At 38.2% G+C, this 22,262-nt stretch overlaps 1 protein-coding gene across 2 annotated transcripts in view; it reads right to left on the bottom strand.

The window, feature by feature from the left end:
• Positions 1-6,511: 6,511 nt before the first annotated feature.
• LOC127966630 (rab GTPase-activating protein 1) overlaps positions 6,512-22,262 on the bottom strand; it is a 92,893-nt gene continuing 77,142 nt past the window's right edge. For both annotated transcript variants that reach the window (XM_052567765.1, XM_052567763.1), the window contains 10 exons: positions 21,738-21,881; positions 21,148-21,189; positions 20,667-20,795; positions 17,908-18,000; positions 16,632-16,742; positions 16,410-16,514; positions 14,605-14,688; positions 10,869-10,940; positions 9,515-9,712; positions 6,512-7,684 (listed from right to left, as the gene is read on the bottom strand). In XM_052567765.1, the coding sequence (XP_052423725.1) occupies positions 7,562-7,684; positions 9,515-9,712; positions 10,869-10,940; positions 14,605-14,688; positions 16,410-16,514; positions 16,632-16,742; positions 17,908-18,000; positions 20,667-20,795; positions 21,148-21,189; positions 21,738-21,881 (1,101 nt within the window). In that variant the 3' untranslated portion in view covers positions 6,512-7,561. The remainder of the gene's footprint in view (positions 7,685-9,514; positions 9,713-10,868; positions 10,941-14,604; positions 14,689-16,409; positions 16,515-16,631; positions 16,743-17,907; positions 18,001-20,666; positions 20,796-21,147; positions 21,190-21,737; positions 21,882-22,262) is intronic.

Here is a 22,262-nt window from a genome sequence, read left to right on the forward strand (position 1 = left end):
AATACATTATTTGTATAATCAACATATCTAGGATTTAATTTATTGATAAATGGCTAGATTCACTGATTCTGGGGAAAAATCGAATTTTTTTTTATTTTAGACTCACTTTGCAACAGAATGATGACCATTAGATTTAGTTCTAATGAGACATTTTCCCACAAATAAACGCTGATGTTCAATTTATAATGTTAGGGCTTTATCAATATGAGCAGACTGCTTTATGAGTCTTAATTATGAAATAATTAGGTGGTGGACTACTTATCCTGTCGTGAAGGAAAGGGACTTGTGTGTGGGACTCGAGTTGGAAATTCAGTTTGCGAGCTTGCAATGTAAGAACAGAAATATAGATCCAGTTTCAGCTTGAAGCAAGCTTTGCAAATTGAATTGCTGAAGTGAATGTTTTCTCCAAGTCTCCGATCTCCCCCTGCATATAGCCGGGGCAGATGGGGACGCAGTCATTCGAGCTGATTCATGCAGGTCCTGTAGACTGAACCAGCAATAGAGCCATGTTTAGGTTTGGAATGTATTTATGTAGTAGAATGTACTTTCATAGAAGAGCTAACTGCATCTTTGTAGACACATTCAAATATACTGATATGAATTATTTACTTATATTATCAAAAAAATTATTATAATACTTGTGTGATTTGTGCGTGTGAGTGTTTTCTTTTTCTGTGGGTGCTTATCCCCATTTTTAGTTATTTTTAACTTGTACGAGCATGGCAAATCCTTGCTTGTGTGCTCTTCCATGATTCTGTAAATACTCTAGTGTCGGACTGCGAGTGAAAGCAGTCAGCGGGATTCTCAGTTAGCCATTTCACAACTTTTATGTAACTTGACAAATTATATAAACAAACAAAAAAAAAATATTTAGATTTGAGATATTATAAAGGGTAACAATATAATGTGAGATGGTGATTGTGCACAACTTCTGTGAGCGAGCAGTGCTTGAACATGACAGCAGTAGATGTTTGCTAGCCGTGGTATCAAATTACAAACTATCAGTTGTGAAAATACTATCGTGTCTTTGTCCGTCACTTTATTGCCATAATTTATGCTTTTAAAATAAAGTGCTAAATCTCTAAAAAGTGTAAACTTTTCTAAAAAAATAAACATATAAAGACATTAAACTCTTTTTGATGTGTGGTTTATTTTGTCCTGTGTCTTTGTGTGCTTTCTCCGATAAGCTAGAGGGCAGTAATGAGCAACAGCCAATAGATCTTAGTCAAGTTAGATGACATATTCTTGTATAAGCAGATGAAAATGAGGCCGTGAGGGATCGACATATAGAGTCTTTACAATGGCTCACACTGTATAAAGGTCCTAGATCACATAACTTTTGCAAACTCGCAGCTTTCAACCCTGTTTTATGGAGTTTTTGTCTCCTGAAAGTGTTTTTGGAAAGACGTTTCATCAGTTGATTAATCTGTATGTTTTTAAACATCAGTACAATCCACTGAATGCATTGTACTTCTATCCCTCACAGCCTGGATTTCATTTGTCAAAAATGAAAATCATCATTACACTGGCTATGAAATTACAAGTGGAAATAGCTTGGAAAAATAGCGAGGGAATGTTGGGTGAGCATGCTGTAAGCTCTTAAACGGCCTTGGGCCTGTCCTTAATGGTCAACATCATGTGATTTGCATTCATGTGGACTTCATGGTCATTCACATTGTTTTAAGCCATTTTTAAACACATAAAAGCTTTGTCATTTTAGGTTTCAGAAGAGTGTTCACAAGTGCTCCATTTGTGTCTGCTATATACCTTCAGTGTTCACTTCTACCAAGCCCACACTGAGGTGAGCTTTTCAACACTGAGTTCACTGCACGATTTTCAAAGTCGTTGGATCACTCTTGTTTTCACACTGCATGACTATCTTGGAAGCAGTCCATTGCTGCTGTGTTCACATTGCACGATAGATCGGCGACAAGAGGTTACACACTGCATGGCATTAAAGTAGGAAGAATCATAGACAACTCTGTCAGAGCCACAAACTACGTTTCACAAGCAAATGCACAAGAGAAGTGAAAAGAAAGTAAAGCAAGATCGCACGTGAGATCAGACTTGTCGCGCAAGATTGGAAATGTTTTTAAAATGGTAGCCCACAAGAAGTTCACGATACCAATGGTCTGTTCTGATTTGCAGCAAAAGGAAAAAAAATAAAAAGATTATGGGAGAGGAAATGGTTTGGGAGAGTTGCTGGTATCGTGGTCTATAACTTCCCGCTGACTCTTGCTCTCTCTTTGGCTGTTGGTCATCATTGTTGTATTTTTCAGTCCGAGCGCTGAATCACAGCTGGGTCCAGATATTTAACTTGTTAAATATTTAATGGACATCGCGACGCATCTGCAATTCTCTCAGATCACGTCATTAATAATTAACACTGCATGATTGTCACTTGCATGATCGAGCTCCGAATGTGCCTCCAATTTTGGGCATTTGTGGGAAAATTTACAAAACCTGTCGGTGAGGGAAAATCGGGGTTAAAATCATGCAGTGTGAACTCTGCATTAGAGTCAAAGCAGTAATTATGTCACAAAAGCCAGGGCGCCGTAATGAAGAAAAGGTTAGGACAATTCCAAGGACACTAATCAAAGAAGGGGCTGAACCCCATAAAAATATTTCTAACCCACCGCTCGGTTTGTAGCAATTGGTAGCACCCCATGATAGCAGTTTATAGATCCTGAGCCAATATGATGTCAAGAAACTCATGCATGAAAATGTGGGCTTGGAAGAACGCTGCGAGAATTAGTTGCCATTTGGAACATGGCCATTCTTCTGTGCAAACCAGTGCCAACAAATGTCCACAATTCCTCCATGTTCTTATATGGGTTTGTGTAAGGAAGTAATTCTGGGATAATAGTTGTCTGGGAAGAAAATCATATTATAATTGACTCACTTAGTCTGTGATTAGTACCGTAAAGTGCTCATCATAACATTGATGTCTTTAAATATGAGTAAGGCGACAAGATTCTGTCTTGCAGCAAGGGCGAAATTACGAGCGATCTGAAGAATGCAAATCAATATAAATCATCTCCCATCAAGGAGAAAACAGTCCCGTAAATCAAAGACTGACTGGAGTGTATGAAATACCATGAGATTACATGACATCAGTGACGTTTCAAGAGTTTGATGACGGCAGACTGTAGCCCAGTCCTTTGATTGGTTTGGAATTGCGAGAGTGACAAAGTGCTTTCAACTCAAAATGATCCAAAAAAATTTGTTTGGGATGTCTGTGATCATGTTTGGGTTTGAAAGCTTTAGTCTAGTCAGTCTCTGGTAATCTACCCTTGGGTGGGATAAGGTGGAAAGAATTTTCTGGGGAATGTTGGTGTTCTATGACAGGCGCTAATGAAATGATAGGGGTCCAGTTACTCTCTGCATCACAGGCGGGATAAGACCTCTCTTTCTCCACATCTCACAAGGCTTTCACTGATTAATCAGGCTCTTCTGTGGCCTACAGCCAAGTTCTCCTTCCACACTAAAGTCGCGTCTGAGGTGGAAAATGGACTAGGACCAGACCCATATGACTGGCCTCATGAGCCCTGGTGAGGTAAGACCAAGTATTTGAGCATGACAGTGGATAGAAGACATGTCGCCAGAATGTAAAAGATCCCAGCTGTTTATTGGACCCCTCTCATCTGGGAAAACCATTGCAGGTTTTTTTCCGCAGCTGTTTCTCGCCTCCATTGGAAGTTATTTTCGATGACTGAGCAAGCATAACACCAGGCCTGTGTCAGCGAAACCTGGGCAGAGCAGGAGGCACACGAGGGTTGGGTCGAGGTACTTAAGCACTTGAGTAAATGAGCGCTATTAACGTTCCCCCTTTCCTAACACAGTGACAAGTGAGCTGTGGAGTTTGGTTTCACCGGCGATGATGTTTGGGTTTGTACTGATGCCAGGTAACTCCCAGTAACAGGATTCCCAAACCTGCTTAGCACATCATCCCAGGGTGATAATTTTACAGGACCACGTGCTATTTAAAAACTTTGCATGCCATTCTTATAAACAGGCTTAATGATATTACAAGATATGCTGTAGGACAACCATTTCACTGTGACTACTGACCTATTTGCTTGTCAGATCAGTGGTTAGTTCTTCAAGCTGGTTGACATATTAAGGGAATTGGAGACTTGTCCAATAGCGCTGACATTTGTATACAAGTCACCCCCTAGTGGAATTCATATTGAACTTTCAAATTGGTGCGAAACCATCTTACCTTCTGCTTATTATTGGTGATTTTTTTTGTGCATGCAATGAACTTATGAATACATGCACACAAAACAAATAATCTGTGTAAATAATGATTAAATAAATATTTTTACTGTATAATTATGCATAACGGACAGTGTTTAAAGAAGTATGTTTTCATGAATAATACTGGATTTTTTTACTTTGCGATATTAGAATTGCCTACATCACATCTGGTCAGGTGGTCAAATAAGGTATAGCCACAGAAGTTCAATTATTTCAATGCATCCAAAGAAAATTTCTGCATATGCATTGCTGAAACTCCATGCAACTCTACATTGAACTGAACATGAATGATTTCCAGTCTGATGCTTGTCAGATAAGGTGGAATGGTGACTTGATGTTAAGAATTAATGTTGATGACTATCAGATGCCAAAACCAAATGACAAATGGTGCTTATATACAGTACACATGGTGTGCTGGCTACTACAGAAAATCATGATCTTTACCTTTATCTCCATACCGAAATAATGATGGTCAGACAGTGATTCGTCCAGAATTAAAATATTGGTTGCCGGGAAAGATAACTTTTAAAAAAAGTTTGCTTAACTTTGTGATATGAATAAATAGTGCTAATTAGCATTTAAATACCATTTATTGAATAATAACCATTACCATTTGAATATATAACGTTTTACTACAAATATACGTTTAAATAATGTTTAACCTTCGCTATTGTAGCGAAACCATGTTTAGTTTTTGGTGACTATGGTTTAACCATAATAAATTAATAATCATTAATTTATTTAATAGTTTGTTTGTAGTAAAAGCATGGTTAATTTTAGTATGGGATAGACGGCGGTAAAAACAGCATTCTTCATTGAAATGAGAAGAGACTGGAACCGGAAGTAGTATTCCTACGTCACGACTGATCAAGCGGATTACAGCCCCGTTGCAGCTGTGGAGAGAACGACAGCACGAGATCGCCTCTTTTCATCGCTTTCAGCTTCAAAGTAAGGTACTCAGGAACGCACATAAACTCCATTGTTCATCTAATATTAATCTAAATGACATTTCACACCTTTTCAAGTGAACAGCGCGCAAAGGAACCTTCTCTCTGACTTTAATTTGTTGGTAGGCCTACATCTTGTTAAGTTTTGCGAAGTATGTGAATGTATATTCTTATGCTATTAACAATGCGATTTTTTTATTTATTAATTTTTTGTTAATTATAATAATATGAACTATTCCAGGGTTTCCTGAGCCGTTCTGTTCTATTCAGTTATGCCCTTTCTATCATTGATCCAATAACGCTGTTTTCCGCGTTATGAAATTAATGTGAAGTCATACAAAACTGGAGACTTTGAAGGAAGTCAAGTAGCTTAATAAGTGTTTTAAATATTTCTTAAATATTCTTTCAAAACCTGTGCCAGCACAATAGCAGGATTGCCATCCAATGAGCAACTTGTTTGGCCAACTGGTTAACTATGTTAATGTACTCATGAATATTAACTAAAGTCGTTAACAAAATTATATATTTATCAAAACATGATGTATCGTTCTTAATGTTGATTAATAAAATTTGCATTTTAGTCATTTGATACAAATTGGAGCTGTTCATTGTTAATATCAGCTAAGTCTGTTACATAATATTAACAGACGACTTTTGATTGTAATCGTGTTAGTAAATGTTCAAATTATGATTATGAATTGCTTGAGAAGTATTTTTTGTTGATTTTAAACTAATGCTAATGAATAGAACATTGCTCTAAAGTGTTACCTTAATCCAAATTGTATCATTTGTGATTATTTTACTCATGTTGCGATTTAATTTTGTAATTGTTTTAATTTTTAATGTGTATTATGGTCATGATTATGATGATGATGTTGGGGCAGTCACATATCTGCTAGCTTTATACTCATACAACTACAGTACACAGTAAATACAAATCTGTGATACTTTGATAACAGTATGCCATAAAAATGAGCAAGTAGCATGTTTGAGCACCACTGATTACACTGCACATAAATATTAATGCATGTTACAGTAGTTTCCAATTAAGGTGATCAGACCACTGTAAATCTTTGATGACCGATAATGTTTTATGTTAAAATAATTTATTCTTTTGTGAAAAGTTGCTGAATTCTTGACATAAACTTACTTTTTAACGTTTTGCAAAAGTTCCATGAGCCCAGTGTTATCATAAATCAGTCCAGGAAACAGTTATAACGCCAAAACGTATATCCTCAGTGACTCTTAATTTCAAAAGGATCTTGTGAAAAAGAAAACAAAGAACAGACACCAGACCAGAGGAGAAGTATTCATAGGTTTATATTGAAATTCATGGAGGTTTACACAATGCATCCTACACTATTACCATGTCCACACGCATGTAATGCTGGGTAAAAGGTACAGTTGGCATGTAATGATCAGACAGCAGTTGGAAATTCAGACAAAGCAAATCATGAGTAATAATCTGTAGCACAGTACAATTAGGCAACATTAGTACAGTTACCATAGTTGAAATATAAAATTAATCCAAAAAACAAAATGCTATTTACAACCCTGTGCCTTTTAGAACGGCCTCATTTGTCTTCTTTAATAACAACAATAACTCTAGCAAGCCTGATATTAATATAAATATGTCTGTAAGGTGTAAACACCTTCCCCAAAGCGACTGCTGCAGTTTCTTTACCTCCAGATGTGCCTAAGTGTTTCCTGTTAGTCATGATGAACAGCTACTGTAAAACCTTTCACATACACAAGCAGACTTCACCGATCTGGTTGTGTATGGCATCGCATAGACATAATGCCTACACCCCAATCACCATTTACTGCTTTTGTTAATATCAGAAGGGCGCCAGCTAGTGGTTGGAGGAGGAATTTAATTAAAAGTTCACTGTACAGTCTATGTACAGTGTGCTACCATCTTCCTGTTTTACTTTTCCTCTGAGAACCACAATGTTGGCCAACATATTCACATATGCACTGTACAATAAAAGCAGACCTCGTACACATGCACACAATCAACACATTTGCCCTCTTCTTACAATAATGAAAGTCACGCTAGGACCCAAGCTAGTTTTCCGGCAGCACTCGTACCGTCTGTTGACTTTGTGCAAGTAGTCTTGAGTAGGACAGCAGATAGAAATGTTAATATCCCCCAGAGGAGCGTTGTTGGTCAGCGACACACCCCAGACGTTTAACATCATCAGTAGTAGAAAGACTAGCGTTAAAGCCTTTTTCTTTCAGTAAGTACTTGTGTTTCAAATGGGGTAGCTGGTACCCTAGAAGCTGTGGGGTCGAGCCGGATGGGGGAAGATGATGATGGGGCTGGAGTGTTTAGTCTGTGGATGTGTCTCTTGTTAGACGCTCTCCTTGCCCTGAGCTCCTGTCACAGTCTTGATGGAGGTTAATGTCCTGTTGAACCACGTCTTTTTGGCGGCTTGGACCTCGTTCAGAGCCAGACCAAGATGATGCTCCAGATCCTAAAGACAGGAAGAGGTTTACTTACTCCGGGCTGTTTCATAAAACAAGTTTACCAAATAAGCCATGCTTATTTCAGTTAGTCTGACTTAAATTGTCACTTGATTTGGTTTCCAAAAGCTAATTTTTACAATAGCTCAAGCCGAGTCAATAGCCCCTTTCACACTGAGATTCGGGATAATACACGGGTACTGTGTCCCGGCAATTGTTCCAGGATCGTTAGATTTTGGTTCATTCACACTGCCAGTCATTACCCCAGATCTGTGTGTGCGTTTCACACACTAGAGTTGCATAAAGGTCCCATAAAGACACATGACATCAGGATGTGATGTGTAATGTATGAGTTGAAAACGCTAGGCACATTAACTTTCACTTAAGCTGGAGAACGTTCTCCGCTTTAGCGTGGATAGTGAGGAGCTAACCGACCTCTGCTTCAATACAGTTGTACACATTTTTTCGTTGCTTACATGGATCTGCCTTCAAAACACCTGGTAAAAGATTTCAAAAGATGATAATGTGCGTCATCACTACGACACACCATTTACAGCATTAGTTCTGGCTTTTGTTCACACAGTGCTTGTTCTGAGACTGAACCAGGTAATGTTACTAGGTCCCCAACCTGGGATTGATCCCAGAATCAATCCCGGGACGTGTTTGTGTTCACACAGAAGGCAATCCAGCAATGTTCCGGCAATTTTCCGGGTCAACGTGCAGTGTGAAAGGGGCTACTGTGGCAACTTGTGCTGGGAAACTAACCTGTTCCAGAGTTCCTCTAACACCGACCAACAACACTGAAAACAATGATATTCCCACTGACTCTCTCAACATACAATTATTTGACTTTATTATCAATCCAGAAAAATAGTATACAAAGTATACAAATAAAATGCAACTTTAAAAACTATAATTTCCAATCGGCCGCAAGTCTATGTGCTGAGATGAGGAAGCGCCTCCCCGGTTAAAGTCGATTAGCAATCAATTAGCAATGGATATAAAATACTTATGAAAACACCCGAGATGGCTTGAAGAACACAGAAAAACCACATATTGTTGCAGTTGTATGATTGTCTTCATGTTTCATCAGTTCAGATGTTTCTATCTATTTATTCTGTTACAGCAATGGCTGGCTGGATGCCTTTGCCCATATAAGGGATTTCCTGTAAAGTCATTGTTTTATTACTCCTAAGGAGTCTTTCTTGTGGACTTTCTGTGTGTTGGCGCACTTGAATGAAACAAATCACGTGTTTGACGTGTTATGTACTTTTCATTTTTGAAATATCATGGTTATCACCAGTACTGATAGATCTCAAGACCCCTAGTGTAAATGAATGGTCAAAACACATAAGGTTCTCCATGTTTAGTTGAAAATTATGTTGCGTAACCACCCCTTTTATTTTATAAATATACAGTATAAATTGTAATATTCTGAATTGTAACACTCTAGAGTATATTTTAAAATGTAATTTATTCCTGTGCTGCAAATCTGAATTTTATAACTGGCACTTCATATGAAATGATTAAGTAATTAATTCAACAGGTTTGGACATTGTCATTTTTTAATGAAAACCATTGATTGGACTGAAGACTCTGAACTCTCTTTTGCCCATTTAAAGGACATACACCGGTTCAGTCATCCATCAGTGATGAAAGTCCAATCAAAGCACAGTGTAAAAGTTGAATAGTCTTCTAAATAAAGCCACATTTCTAAATAAACATCACATAGAATTGTTGTGTCTGTGAAAGAACTGTGGGAAGATCATCCAAATGCTGTACATTTGCATGCAATGTGTGGTGATGTCTGGGATCAGGTAGGTGTTGAGTGGTTGTAGTACCTGGATCTTGCACTCAGCCTCCACCAGCTGTAGCTTGGTCTGCGCCAGCTCCAGCTCCATCTCTCTCAGCTGGTTCTTCAGAGCCTCCTTCTCCTCATCCGTGTCCTCCTCACTGCCCTCCTTAGGAGTCCTGAGCACCTTCAGACGGCCCTCCTTACTGAAGAGAATGCTGCACTTCTCACAGCCCTCCACCTTCATCTGTACAGACGCACACGTTCACCTCGTGACGAGATCACCACGTTAAGCTGCTTCGGCTGATTACAGACGTAAATCTGCTCTCAATATCAGCTGCTTATTAATAAAGCCCAGCATGCTGATCAGGATATCAGCACAGAGCTAGTGATGAAATGATAATGAGCTGCTTTTTCTACATTGTCTTGCTTATTACAAGGCTATCTACCAAATAAATAAATGACATGAAACTTAACACTTTCAATAGAGTTCAGTACAAAATGACACGTCTGAGCATTGATGAGGCTGATATTGGTAGACATGGCTCTGGAAGAGTTGTTTCGGACTGGTCAATTGCAGCATGCTGTGGTCAAATATTGCATAGTGACACTAAACAGTATAATTGAAACTGTGACATTGAGATCTTTCTCACATAAAATAATGGCTATATAATCAATAATTTATAGCTGTGAAACATTGTTTATTTGTAAGGCAAGATAATCCAGGTGAATAGTGTAAAATTAACTGATAAACATCACCATACTTCAACACTTGATTAAGTTAATTACATAATTAAATATGCACTGATCTGCATACATTTCCAGATCATAAATCTGAATAATGGCTAAAACCTTCAGAAGACAGGTAAAATGTAAATAAAAATGTAAAGTGTGATGTAAGCACTACTGAAGTAAAGATTTCTGAGGTGGAGACTTCAATAAAATAAACACTTCAAAGTGTACAATGTCTATAACATTGCTGCGTGTTACCAAATTAACCAGTGCATAAAAAAGCATTGTTTTTGCTAAATTTCATGCTTCAAATGTTATTTAAGGTTAAAGCTATGCCAGTTTTATATACATATGGTAACTATTAACTTATTTGCATGCATATTATTAGCATATTGGCTTCTTATAAAGCACCTATTAATGTCTTATTCAGCATGACCATATTTCACATCCCTTAATCAACCCCATAACTAAACTTAACGACCACCATACTAGTTTTATTAAGAAGCACATTAGGAATTTAAGCAAAAAAACTTAGTATTGAGTTAATATGTTTTCCCTAATCTAAAGTCTTACCATATATATATATATATATATATGCATGCATGTTTTTTAGATGAATACATTGCTATATCAAGGCACAATCTGCTGTGTGTATTTGAGTCATCCCTCACCCGGATCTTTTCCAGCTCTCCTCTGTTGGCCGTCTGCTGTTTCTCCAGCCGCTCGCTGAGCTGAGAGCAGATCTGCGACACAAACACACAGAGGTCAAAGGTCAGTGGTGCTCTGGCTCACACCAATAAAATACAATATAAAAAAAGAGGAGGGAGAACAAGGCTTATGGTAAAAGGTCAACCATCATGAGCAGAACATACAATCTTTCAATCAATCTCTCCCATTACAGGATATCACATTCCCCGGGTCTCTATGTAATCCCAGCATCCTCTTACGATAAGTGCACTAATAGCACCGCAGAGCTCAGGTCCGTAGGAGATTTCTGACAGAGTGCTGACTTTTCATCCTTGATCGATGAGGTCCATGTGTTCTTTCCCAACCTGACATCAATCCTTTGGAGGACATTGTTAGATCAATGTGGCCTGAATATCTTAATTTGGCGAAACACCCTCCTTAAACATGCATTGATCAGCAGGGAGGATGTAGCCTCAAATGACCGAATGAATGAATGAGAAAGACTGACGCAGCCCCAGAATATTCCTAATGAAATATTCAGTTCTAAGCCATGGCTCACTGGTTAAAGTTTTGACATACACATACAGCTGAATCCATAGCTGTAGACGCTTGACACAGAAAGTCTAGAAGTTATGATCAATAAAAACGTCTTTGTATTGAAACTAAGTTGAGTTGCATGTTTCTCTAAACCCCCTCACACAAACAGTTCACCCGAAAACAAAAATGAGCCCTTGATTTTCTCACTCTCAAGCCATTCTAGTAGTACATAACTTTCTTCTTTCAGACAAATACGATAAGCATATATTAAAAAATGTCCTGGATCTTCCGAGCTTTATAATGGACATTAATGGGGTAGAGATTTTGAAGCCCAAAAAAGTGCATCCATACATATTAAAAAGTGTTCCACATGGCTCTGGGGGTTTATAAAGTCCTTCTGAAGCGTAATAATAATAATAGTCCTATTTAAAACTTTATAACTCTAGCTTCCGCTAACAGTCATACATGTGTTCATGAGAGAGTGCTAGTCTCATGAGAGTCAAATGGATGAACTTTATTTTGCTTCAAAATCTCGACCTCCATTCACTGCCATTATAAAGCTTGGAAGAGCCAGGATATTTTTTAATATAACTCTGACTGTATTCATATGAAAGAAGAAAGTCTCATACGCCTTGACATGAGGGTGAGTAAATCATGGGATGATTTTCAGTTTTGGATGAACTATTCCTTTAAGCACTAAGCTCAATGTAGGGCGTGTTAGGACGAGCCGTTTTAGGAGGGGGTCGTGGACGAGTCTTTACTTTTATAAAGAATATCTCTTTGGATTTTAAAATTAAGTCTTTGCAACTTTACAGATCTTCTTTATTCACCAAGAGCTTGTAACACTCCAAAGAGAAAGAAAAACTTGAAATAGCATCATATGACCCCATTAAGGAATTTTTACGGACACTGCAACAATCAGAGGTGCAGATTTACTATCGGCTTGCTCAAACCCTCATTTTGGCATCAAAAAAACTACTGTCAGGATCTACTAAAGACATGAAGTGGGAAATTAGTGCTGAAAAGGCATGGACAGTTATTTTTGCAACTCATCTTATTGAATATGTATTTGTAGGAGTTTGTTTCCCTTTCGATCTGTACATTTATGAGAGGAGAGTATCTAAATGAATCACTCAACGCAATTTACTATGATTTGCGTTGGCCAATTTACTGGTATTTGCAGCATTATGTAATGCCCCAAAAAAGCAGGTGTAATTTGCACTGCTCTTGGTAGATTGCTCTGGTCATTATGGAAATTATGTTTTTTAAGATGACCTTGTCAGTATATCACCCGCAGAATTTCCTCCCATCTGCACTTTTATGGAGTTGCGCTCTAATGGTAATTTGCCCTGTTTAGTAAACCTGGCCCATAATATCACATAACAGCCTGCAGCACATTTAAAAAAAACAATTGATAAAGTTTGCGTTCCTTTAAAAAAAGCCTCTATAGGTCACACACACACTATTGTAGTCATATTTCATTTCCACTCCTTTTATTGTCCATCAAAAGAAAACTATAAGTCTGATCACTTTGAAAAGTAGTTAGCATACTGTATATGTCTCCTTCAGAAGACATGATTTGAGACACCATTCATGTCTGTAAGACAGATGAGCCAGATAATTTATTCTTGCTTAGTGTTAACAGAAATAATGTATCTACATTGAGAAAATGTCTGAGCTACTCATTTAGTGAACAAATATGAATAAATGGGACATTTTCATCAAACAGACTTTTAATTAAAGACATTTTATGCTGTAATGCAATGTCAGATGTGAATAATAATACAGGGCAGAGACTGAAGGGACTTTAGAAATGAAGCTTTTATACGCTTTTTCTCCCCATTTATACCTGAAGGCATTTGATGCTCACAGGGTGTCGTCTGGCTCATACAAGAAATAGGAGCATGAGTGTGTGCGAGAGAGAGCTGGTTCAGCTCAGAGGACACCATTATCATGCTCCTCCATGAATCATGCTGTCAGCGGCCCCATTAAAATGAGCTCCGCAGGGATAGCAGCTCAACTATTTTTACAGAGATGCTCTCATACTGCACTGAAGGTGCCACTTTCAGGCCAGCCAGCCTCTCCTCTACACTCAGATCAACCCTTATCCGTACATGAGCATGCTAAACAGCTCCAGTCTGGACATGCATGTTTACAGGAACATATTAAAGCTTTTGGTCCACTAACTGTACTCTATTAAAAGTTATTTTGGGTAGGGATGCACGATTAATCGAATGCTACTGTCATGCACATCTTGTCAGTGAAGCTGGTTCTGTAATCAGTAACGTAAGTAAATGTCCATCACCTGCTTTCAGAAGGTATTTACACAGAGCCGCAGTTCGCAGTTCATGTCTTTGGGAAGGGTCGATTGGTTTTTACGAAATTTCCATTTCATGCCATTTTAAAATGTTGGTAATGCAAGGCTTTTTGAGATAGAGATACTATAATTGGCAGCTGGGACACTGAAACCCACCCTATTCAGTGTGGCAAACTTTTAACTATATGGTTCAAAAGAGTTGCCATAGACTTCCACAACAAAAAGATGAAAACTAAATATGTGGCCCCTTAAAACTAAAGATTTATTGTAGTGAGTCTGTTTATCCGTGCTAATGGGCTCCATCCTTTAAGATGAACTAAAGTTACACTGTACAAAACAAAAGGAAAAGGAAAATGGGAACAAAAATAATGGTGGAGGGATGAAAAGGATTTGTTGGCATACACAAGAAAGTCTAAAAAAACACAAACCTTGTGAAGAAAATAAAAAATTATATGGTGTTCGAGTCCCAGGGAATGCATAAATTGATAAAAAATGTCTTTGGGTACAAAGCTGCCAAATGCATAAAAGTAAAATAAAAAGTAAATGGAGCAAATATTTGTCAGAGCAGGAGAGAACTGTGAAGTAAAACTGATGCACATTCATAGAGTGTCTCAGTTAAGTGTTTTATGAAGGTAATTTAATTGGATAATGGGGTGTTTTAAGATGAGATATGGGCCATTTAATCTGATTTAGGGTTTGATGTAGCCATAGTGACCTAATGGATGGATACTGGACTTCATTACAGTGATAGAAGGCCATTAGAATCAGAACGATCTCAAACAGAGACCGCAGACCATGTTTCACTGAAGGCTCAAGGCTAGTGAGTCAGCCTGTGTGTGTGTGTGTGTGTGTGTGTGTGTGTTCACCTGTTTGTATTCTCCAATGATGGAGCCGTTTTTCTTGATCTCGGACTCAGATTTATCCAGTTCTCTCCGACACATCTCCTTCAGCTGAAAGCACAAATGCAGAGACCAAGTTAAAAACTCTTCCACTTTTTCTTGTAAAAAGAAATCAGTCATATCACAACGATCCTATATTTAACCCAAGTGTCCCCTCCGGGAGACATCTCTCCTGTCTGTCTGAGGACATCTGTGTCCACAGGCCCCTACTGTCTCAGAGGAACCTCAGCAATCAACTCAAACACATGTCCAGAGTACCGTGGGTCTGCCTCCTCAGGGATCATTCCCTGATTCTCCACTCCATCCAGAATACAGCACATGGACTTGAACACATCACAGGGACACTGGGAAATACACTTCCAATCAGAAAACTTTTTTTTTTCTGCACAGGTTTTAAACCAATAAAACTGAAAATATGTCTTTTTTTAAAATTAGTTACAATTAGTTACAAATAAAAGAAAATTCAAATTTTGATTCGTCTGACCACAGAACAGTTTTCCACTTTGCCACAGTCCATTTTAAATGAGCCTTGGCCCAGAGAAAACGCCTGCGCTTCTGGATCATGTTTAGATATGGCTTCTTTTTTGACCTGTAGAGTTTCAGCCGGCAACAGAGAATGGCTCGGTGGATTGTGTTCACCGACAATGTTTTCTGGAAGTATTCCTGAGTCCATGTTGTGATTTCCATAACAGTATCATTCCTGTATGTGATGCAGTGCTGTCTAAGGACCCGAAGATCACGGGTATCCAGTATGGTTTTCCTGTCTTGACCCTTACGCACAGAGATTGGTTCAGATTCTCTGAATCTCTGGATGGTATTCTGCACTGTAGATGATGATAACTTCAAACTCTTTGCAATTATTTTCTGAAAAACCCCTTTCTGATATTGCTTCACTATTTTTCACCGCAGCATTGGGGGAATTGGTGATCCTCTGCCCATCTTGACTTCTGAGAGACACTGTCATTCTGAGAGGCTCTTTTTATACACAATCCTGTTGCTCATTGACCTAATAAGTTGCAAATTGGTCCTTCAGCTGTTCCTTATATGTACATTTACCTTTTCAGGCCTCTTATTGCTACCTGTCCCAACTTTTTTGGAATCCAAAATGAGCCAATATTTGGCATGACATTTCAAAATGTCTCACTTTCAACATTTGATATGTTATCTACAGTATATTCAATTGTGAATAAAATATAAGTTTATGAGATTTGTAAATTATTCCATTGCTTTTTTACTCACAATTTGTACAGTGTCCCAACTTTTTTGGAATCTGGTTTGTATATTAGTGCTGGGCAACGATTACAATTTTTAATTGCGATTAATCAAATGATTGTCTGCATTCAAAAGTAGTGTGTTGTGCACTTTTTTCATTTAAAAGTACTGCTTTATGAACAAAAGTGCAATAACATTTTGGTTTGCAAACACTTTAAACAAATAAGGTGCTCTTTTACAGCAGTATTCCTTTTATACTGTAGCAGTTAGAATAATTCTTGTAAATCTAACTTATATAAGTAATGTACTTAAATGAAATATAAACCATTATTATACTATTATACTTGATTATTATACTTATTTTATCTATTTAGATGAGTGAATTAAAGTTGACAGCAAAGTAAAAGAAACCAAGAATAGTTCAACAGACTTCTGAACACCTTCAATAGTTTAAAGAGCATCCCAGGATGCAACTAAAAAAATAAACTAGCTTTATTTCTGAAATACTATTTATTATTTTGAGCGTTAGTGAGTTTTGGCTGGTGTTGGGGGTGTCTGACCTGTGCTGACTCTTCCTCCAGTCGTCTCTTCTCATCTTCAGATTCCACCAGTTTCTGTTTAGTGATGAGAAGCTCTTTGTTGAGTGCGTCAGATTTCTCCTCAGCCTTAGGGGAGAAAGGACATGCTGTGTTTAACTACACATACCAGAAGCCACAGGCATGTGTGAATGTCAGGAACCAAGCTAGACCTGAAAATAGTGTCAAACTGCCTAAGAGACTCACGTTGTCCAGGTCTTTCCTCAGGGCGATCTTACTGCTGACCAGCTCGTGAGCCAAATCGTCATTCTCTTGCTCCAGACGCATGTTAGCTTCCTGTAGCCGCCGGTTTTCTCTCTATAGAGCAGACACAGTGTGTGAGTGTCTCGTGACAGTCACTATAATGGTTAACTGTGTTGGGAATATGAGGAACCTTGGAGAAGAAACCTGATTAAAAATTGACCAGTTAGAGGGAAATATGTCAAAAAGCAATTAACACACTGACTGGACTCTCAGCCCTCCGGCTATTGCACTAAAAGACACTCAGCTAGTTAAAGAGAGTGTGTGTGTGTGTGTGTCTGTATTGTGTGTGTGTGGGGGGTAATGCCATACACACACATACATTTCTTCTGTATTTAAGTGGCACAAATGACTGAGTTTGTGCCACTTACATCACTTGTGCCCCCCCCCCCAAAAAAAAATAGAAATATGAATTGTGATATTAAAAGTCAAAATTATTATTTATTTATTTTTCATTCCATGGTGGACTCGTGATTCCACAGATTTCTGTAATAAACCAAATGTGTTTTTAAAATGTTTTAGTTTGTTTATTAGCTAGTTGGTTAAGCCAATTTTTATCTAAATGGATCAAAATGTTATATGCAATTCAAATACATAACTTACATAAAAACAAAATATTTTTGAGAATTAGTATTTGAAAGTATATGAAAAAAGTGTCATTGTGAAGGACTGATAGGACATAAATAGTTTATTTTGAATGTATTATTTTTAATGTACTTTGATTTATGAGAGACTTCAAACAGCATTTTTACTTAAGTGAACTACAGAACCCTATAGATGTGTGTGTGTGTGTGTGTGTGTAGATGTTGAACCCTGACTGACAGTTCCTCAATGATTAAGGTCATTCCTCGTGAGCTGAGCTCAGGCTAACAGTTGACAGGCAGGCCGCTGTTATCAGGAATCCATCTGGCCAGATTTTCATCATCTCTGAGCCCAGCGGTGACCTCGTCTCACATCTCTGCTCATTAGAAGCTCAAAGCACATATGCTAATAGCTGGAGATACAGGAAAGGCTCCGAGGAAAATTAGTTTCAGCTCAGCGCAGAGGAGAAAACTAGCTCTGATTGTGAAGGAGAACGAAATCTTAGCCAAGATTAAACGCATATGGGGAAACGCACGCACGCTCACTCTAATGGATCATGTAAATATTCAAATGCACATAGTCATGAATGCTGATGTGTAAAAAGAGAACACAAGCCCAAACAGATGCAGGATGAATCTACCTCATATCTCTCGATGGGCGCCTCCTGCTGTTCCTGCTGCTCTCGGATGGTGTGATACTCCTTCTCGTACTTCTTCAGCTTCTTCTGGCTGATCTGGGACACGCAAACATACAGAAGAGGGTACTGACACAGATGTGGACAAAGTACATCTCAAAAAGAGTGAAAATCTCATTTCAGAATACTTCATCATTTACGTAAACGACAAATTTTGTTTAAAGGTGATGAGTTTGCAGGTATGCAGGAACACAGGACAGTGTTTGGCAAGAAGAGTATAGCCATGTTTAGCCAGGCTAAGGGTAAAAATATTAGCGCATATCTGTCTAAAGCTAGCCTAAGCTTCAAACAGTACACACATGTAATTGGAGGTATATTGAAAAACATCCAGGCTCTTCCAAGCTTTATATTGGCAGTGGGTGGGTGTTATATGTCAATAGTCCAGAAGAAGTCCAGTAAACAACATCCATCCATAATAATTAAGGCCTCCAGTAGCGAAACGATGAGGTTTCTTAAGAAAAATATCCATATTTTACATTTTATAAAAGGAAGCTAACAGTCACATTCATGTTCACAATAAAAAGCTGTTCCCCGAGGCGTGTAAGGCACTTTTTATTATGGATGGATGTGCTTTATTGGACTTCTTTTGGGCTATTGAAAAATAACACCCACCTAAAGCCATTATAAAGCTTGGAAGAGCCAGGATGTTTTTTAATATAACTCTGATTGTATTCGTCTGAAAGAAAAAAGTGATATAAACCTATGACTTGAGGGTGAGGAAATCATGGGGTAATTTTCGTTTTTTGGAAAACTATCTCTTTAACAAAATTGCAAAACCCCAATCATATTGGCTGACGTGAAGGGTGTTGGTTATTTCAAGAATAGTGCTCTTTTAAGGTTATGACTTCAAGCCTGCGAAAGGACCCGACTTGATGTCAACAGCAATAAAGCTGTGTTTCAGATTTGATGTGTACAAGTTCACCTATCCAAATGCAACAAGCCTAAGTGCTAATTCATTTAACAGGATTTCTGTTCGTGCGCTTCCCGCACTCTGGACCCAAACGTGCAATCCGTGCCACATTTATCCACCTGCAGCTCAATACTACCCCATTTTCATCCAATGACCCAATTTCTGAGACTGAGTGTGTTTTGTGTGTACAGCACCAGTCATTTCTCACCAGAACACTGTGCGAGAGCCGCAGGTACGTGCATGTTTGTAAATGAGATCTATTTAGCACTGCGCCATATCTGACTAGCTCTAGGACACACAACCCGGCTCTGTTTCATATTTAATCCGTAATGCTCCCGCAGATGAAATGAGATCCATATAAAAGCCCTCAATGTCAGGAGTAGTTCATCAGTCAGTGTGTTTTCAGCGACACCCGAGGGAACAATTAGGCCTGGCTGCAGAGAAATGAAGCGTGTGTATGCGTGTGTCGTAGTGTGTAACAGCTCTTTTGATCGTGACTGGTGTGTGGTGTCAGTTAAACTGAGGAAGGGGCCGTGGTGGGCTTCGGATTTTCTAACGCCTCTCGTTTCTAACGCCTCTCATTTTGAAATAGCACACAAACACACCCAGAGTGTTGATCAATGTTTAAATGTTTTTGAGTTAATAATTAAATTAAATTTGCTAATCATATAATGTGATCATGTCTCCTTAGAAGCCTCGGATTACACCGCTTGATTCATTAGGATTTTTATTTTTATAATATGTAAAAGCTTTGGTTATGTGGGCTTTCAGTAGCTGAAAAATGATGATATAAGAATATTCAAATATCTTTATTTGTGTTTGGAAGATGAATTAAGTTTGTATAGGTTTGGAACAACATGAGGGTGAGTAAACGACGAAAAAATCAATCAATCAATCTAAAAATGAATTCAAAACCTTCTCAAAAACTATATTATTCATTTAAATTATTTAAATCGAACTTTTCACTGATTTGTTATGATCATACATAATGTTATGGGAAAAAAATATATATATAAAAAAATAATAATTAAATGCAGATGTGTAAATAACATTTTGGTTGATCTGAACAAAACCTGCCAGATGACGTAAAGGATCAAAACAGAAACCAAGGACTCTTCAGTATCATGGGTCTTTCTTACTCCTGCAGTGTCCTCTGCTGGCCATCCAGATCATTACATCGAGACTCTTTATGTCACATTAAATGTGAAAAATAGCGAGTTGCAGATAAATCTATTCACACAATGAACCTTCAGTCTAAATGAAAATCACATTCACACCTGTACAACTGATGGTACAAACACAGCACTCGCATCAGTCCCTGGTCCTACTGTATCATTTTCTGTGAACTGCCATACTATCGTTATCAATGCATTTATAATTTTTGATGATGACAATGTTGTCACTTCTGACTTTTTGCACTATACACACATATTTCTCTCCCGATTCAGACCAATTAAATTTTCACTAGACTAAACAATATTATGGACAGAAAACTCATATTTTAGCCAGAAGCATTGATTTAAAGTTCTTTTACTTTAATGACAGATTTGTTTCTTGACATTCTTTGATGTGTTTATCAGCTGTTTGGACTCTCATTCTGACGGCACCCATTCACTGCAGAGGATCCATTAGAGAGCAATTGATGTAATGCAAAATTTCTCCAAATCTGTTCTGATGAAGAAACAAACTCAGCTACATCCTGGATGGCCTGAGACTAAGTACATTTTCAGCAAATGTTCATTTCTGAGTGAACTATACCTTTCCTGATCATCACATTAAATACGTTTGCGGTTACCTTCATGCTGCATGCTAGCTCCATGAGCTTCTTGGCGTTCTCCTCAGAGCGATAGCGTTTGGGCACCGGCACTCGAAAGAACTTCAGCGCGCCCTCAAAGTCCATCTGCAGCAGGTCATCTCTAGATGTCTGTGGATAGAAGAGAGTTTAAGAAAGTGTCAAGAGGCAGACAATACTGCTCCCTCAGTTAATGATGCTCTTTTCTGCTGCTGAGGTGTGATAGTGGTGCACCATCTCTCTTCCTACAGGGCTGAGCAGCAGACATTCACCAGGTAACATCGGATGACTCTGTAGTGTAGCTGCAGATTATTGGGTGCGCCAATTATGTCTAACATCCTTGTGATAGCTATAACCATGGTGATGAGGCACGGGTGATTTGCAGGTTAATTTTAGGAAACAGCACAGGCTTGCATATTTATTATATTTCCTTGGTGAAACATCTGAGGAAAAGATGAAATGATGCACCTGAGCACTTCCTTACCTTCAATAATGCAAGGGCCACATTGAAAATGACACTGATGCCCTGAAAGGAGAAAAAATGAATCTCAATAACAAGAATATTTTCATGCCCATGTCAAATAGGTTTTATAATATTAGATAACATATTTTCCAAGACAGGATTTTGAACTCGGAGTGAATTGACTGAATGTTGCTGTATTTGCTCATTTCTACTTGAACAAACTGGCAATTTATTAAATGTGTTAAATATTGCAGCCATCATCTATAGGTTTATTATCTTGTCCTCAATATTTACATCCTGTTACATCCGCCATATACTTACTGACATCATTCTGCAGGAAGTGGCATATTTTTGATGGGAAAACATCAGCACAATCATCAGTGAGCATTTGCGTTAGATTTGATTAATTCTGTTCTGATTTGTGATTTTCTTTGTGGTCTATCAGTTACATTGGACCATGAGAAATTATTATGATTTCAAAATTACAAGATGGTTTATAGATATCAAAATAAAAGGGAACAGTCCTAAACTATGAATTAACAGGTAAACTACGCAAAGAAAACATTAGAAAAATATATCCCAAAAGAAAGCAGGTAAGAATGAAATGTTACCTCACACAGCAGAAGGTCTATGATGTGAAAGACCATGTAAAGAGGGAACTTGGCTGTGAAGAGCGTGAGGAACCACTGGGAGGCGTACATGTGTGCTTCCAGACCCAGGTTCAGGAAGTGTGCGTACAGGTCTGGAATGTATTCCTGCAACACACAGATGAAGAAGACAGTTGTGATGATACGAAATTATCTTGAGCACCTAATCAGTATATCAGAATGATTTCTGAAGGATCATGTGACACTGAAGACTGGAGTAATGATGCTGACAATACAGCTTGGATCACAGGAATAAATTTGTCCTCCAGCTTATGTAAAGGTTAAAGTGCCTTTTACTTTTTATTAAGAGACGCCCAAAGGTTAAAGTGCTCTTTATGAGACCTTTACAGGTTGTGTGTGAACACGCGCACATATTCCAGGTAATTACTGGTGTTAAAGTGCAAAATCTAGCGACATGGGAACAATTGTCGGGACACATTACCCGTGTATTATCAGGAATCGCAGTGTGAAAGGGGCTATATACACCTA

Source organism: Carassius gibelio, chromosome B10 (genome assembly GCF_023724105.1).
Source record: "Carassius gibelio isolate Cgi1373 ecotype wild population from Czech Republic chromosome B10, carGib1.2-hapl.c, whole genome shotgun sequence".
In the NCBI taxonomy this organism is placed as follows: Eukaryota; Metazoa; Chordata; class Actinopteri; order Cypriniformes; family Cyprinidae; genus Carassius; species Carassius gibelio.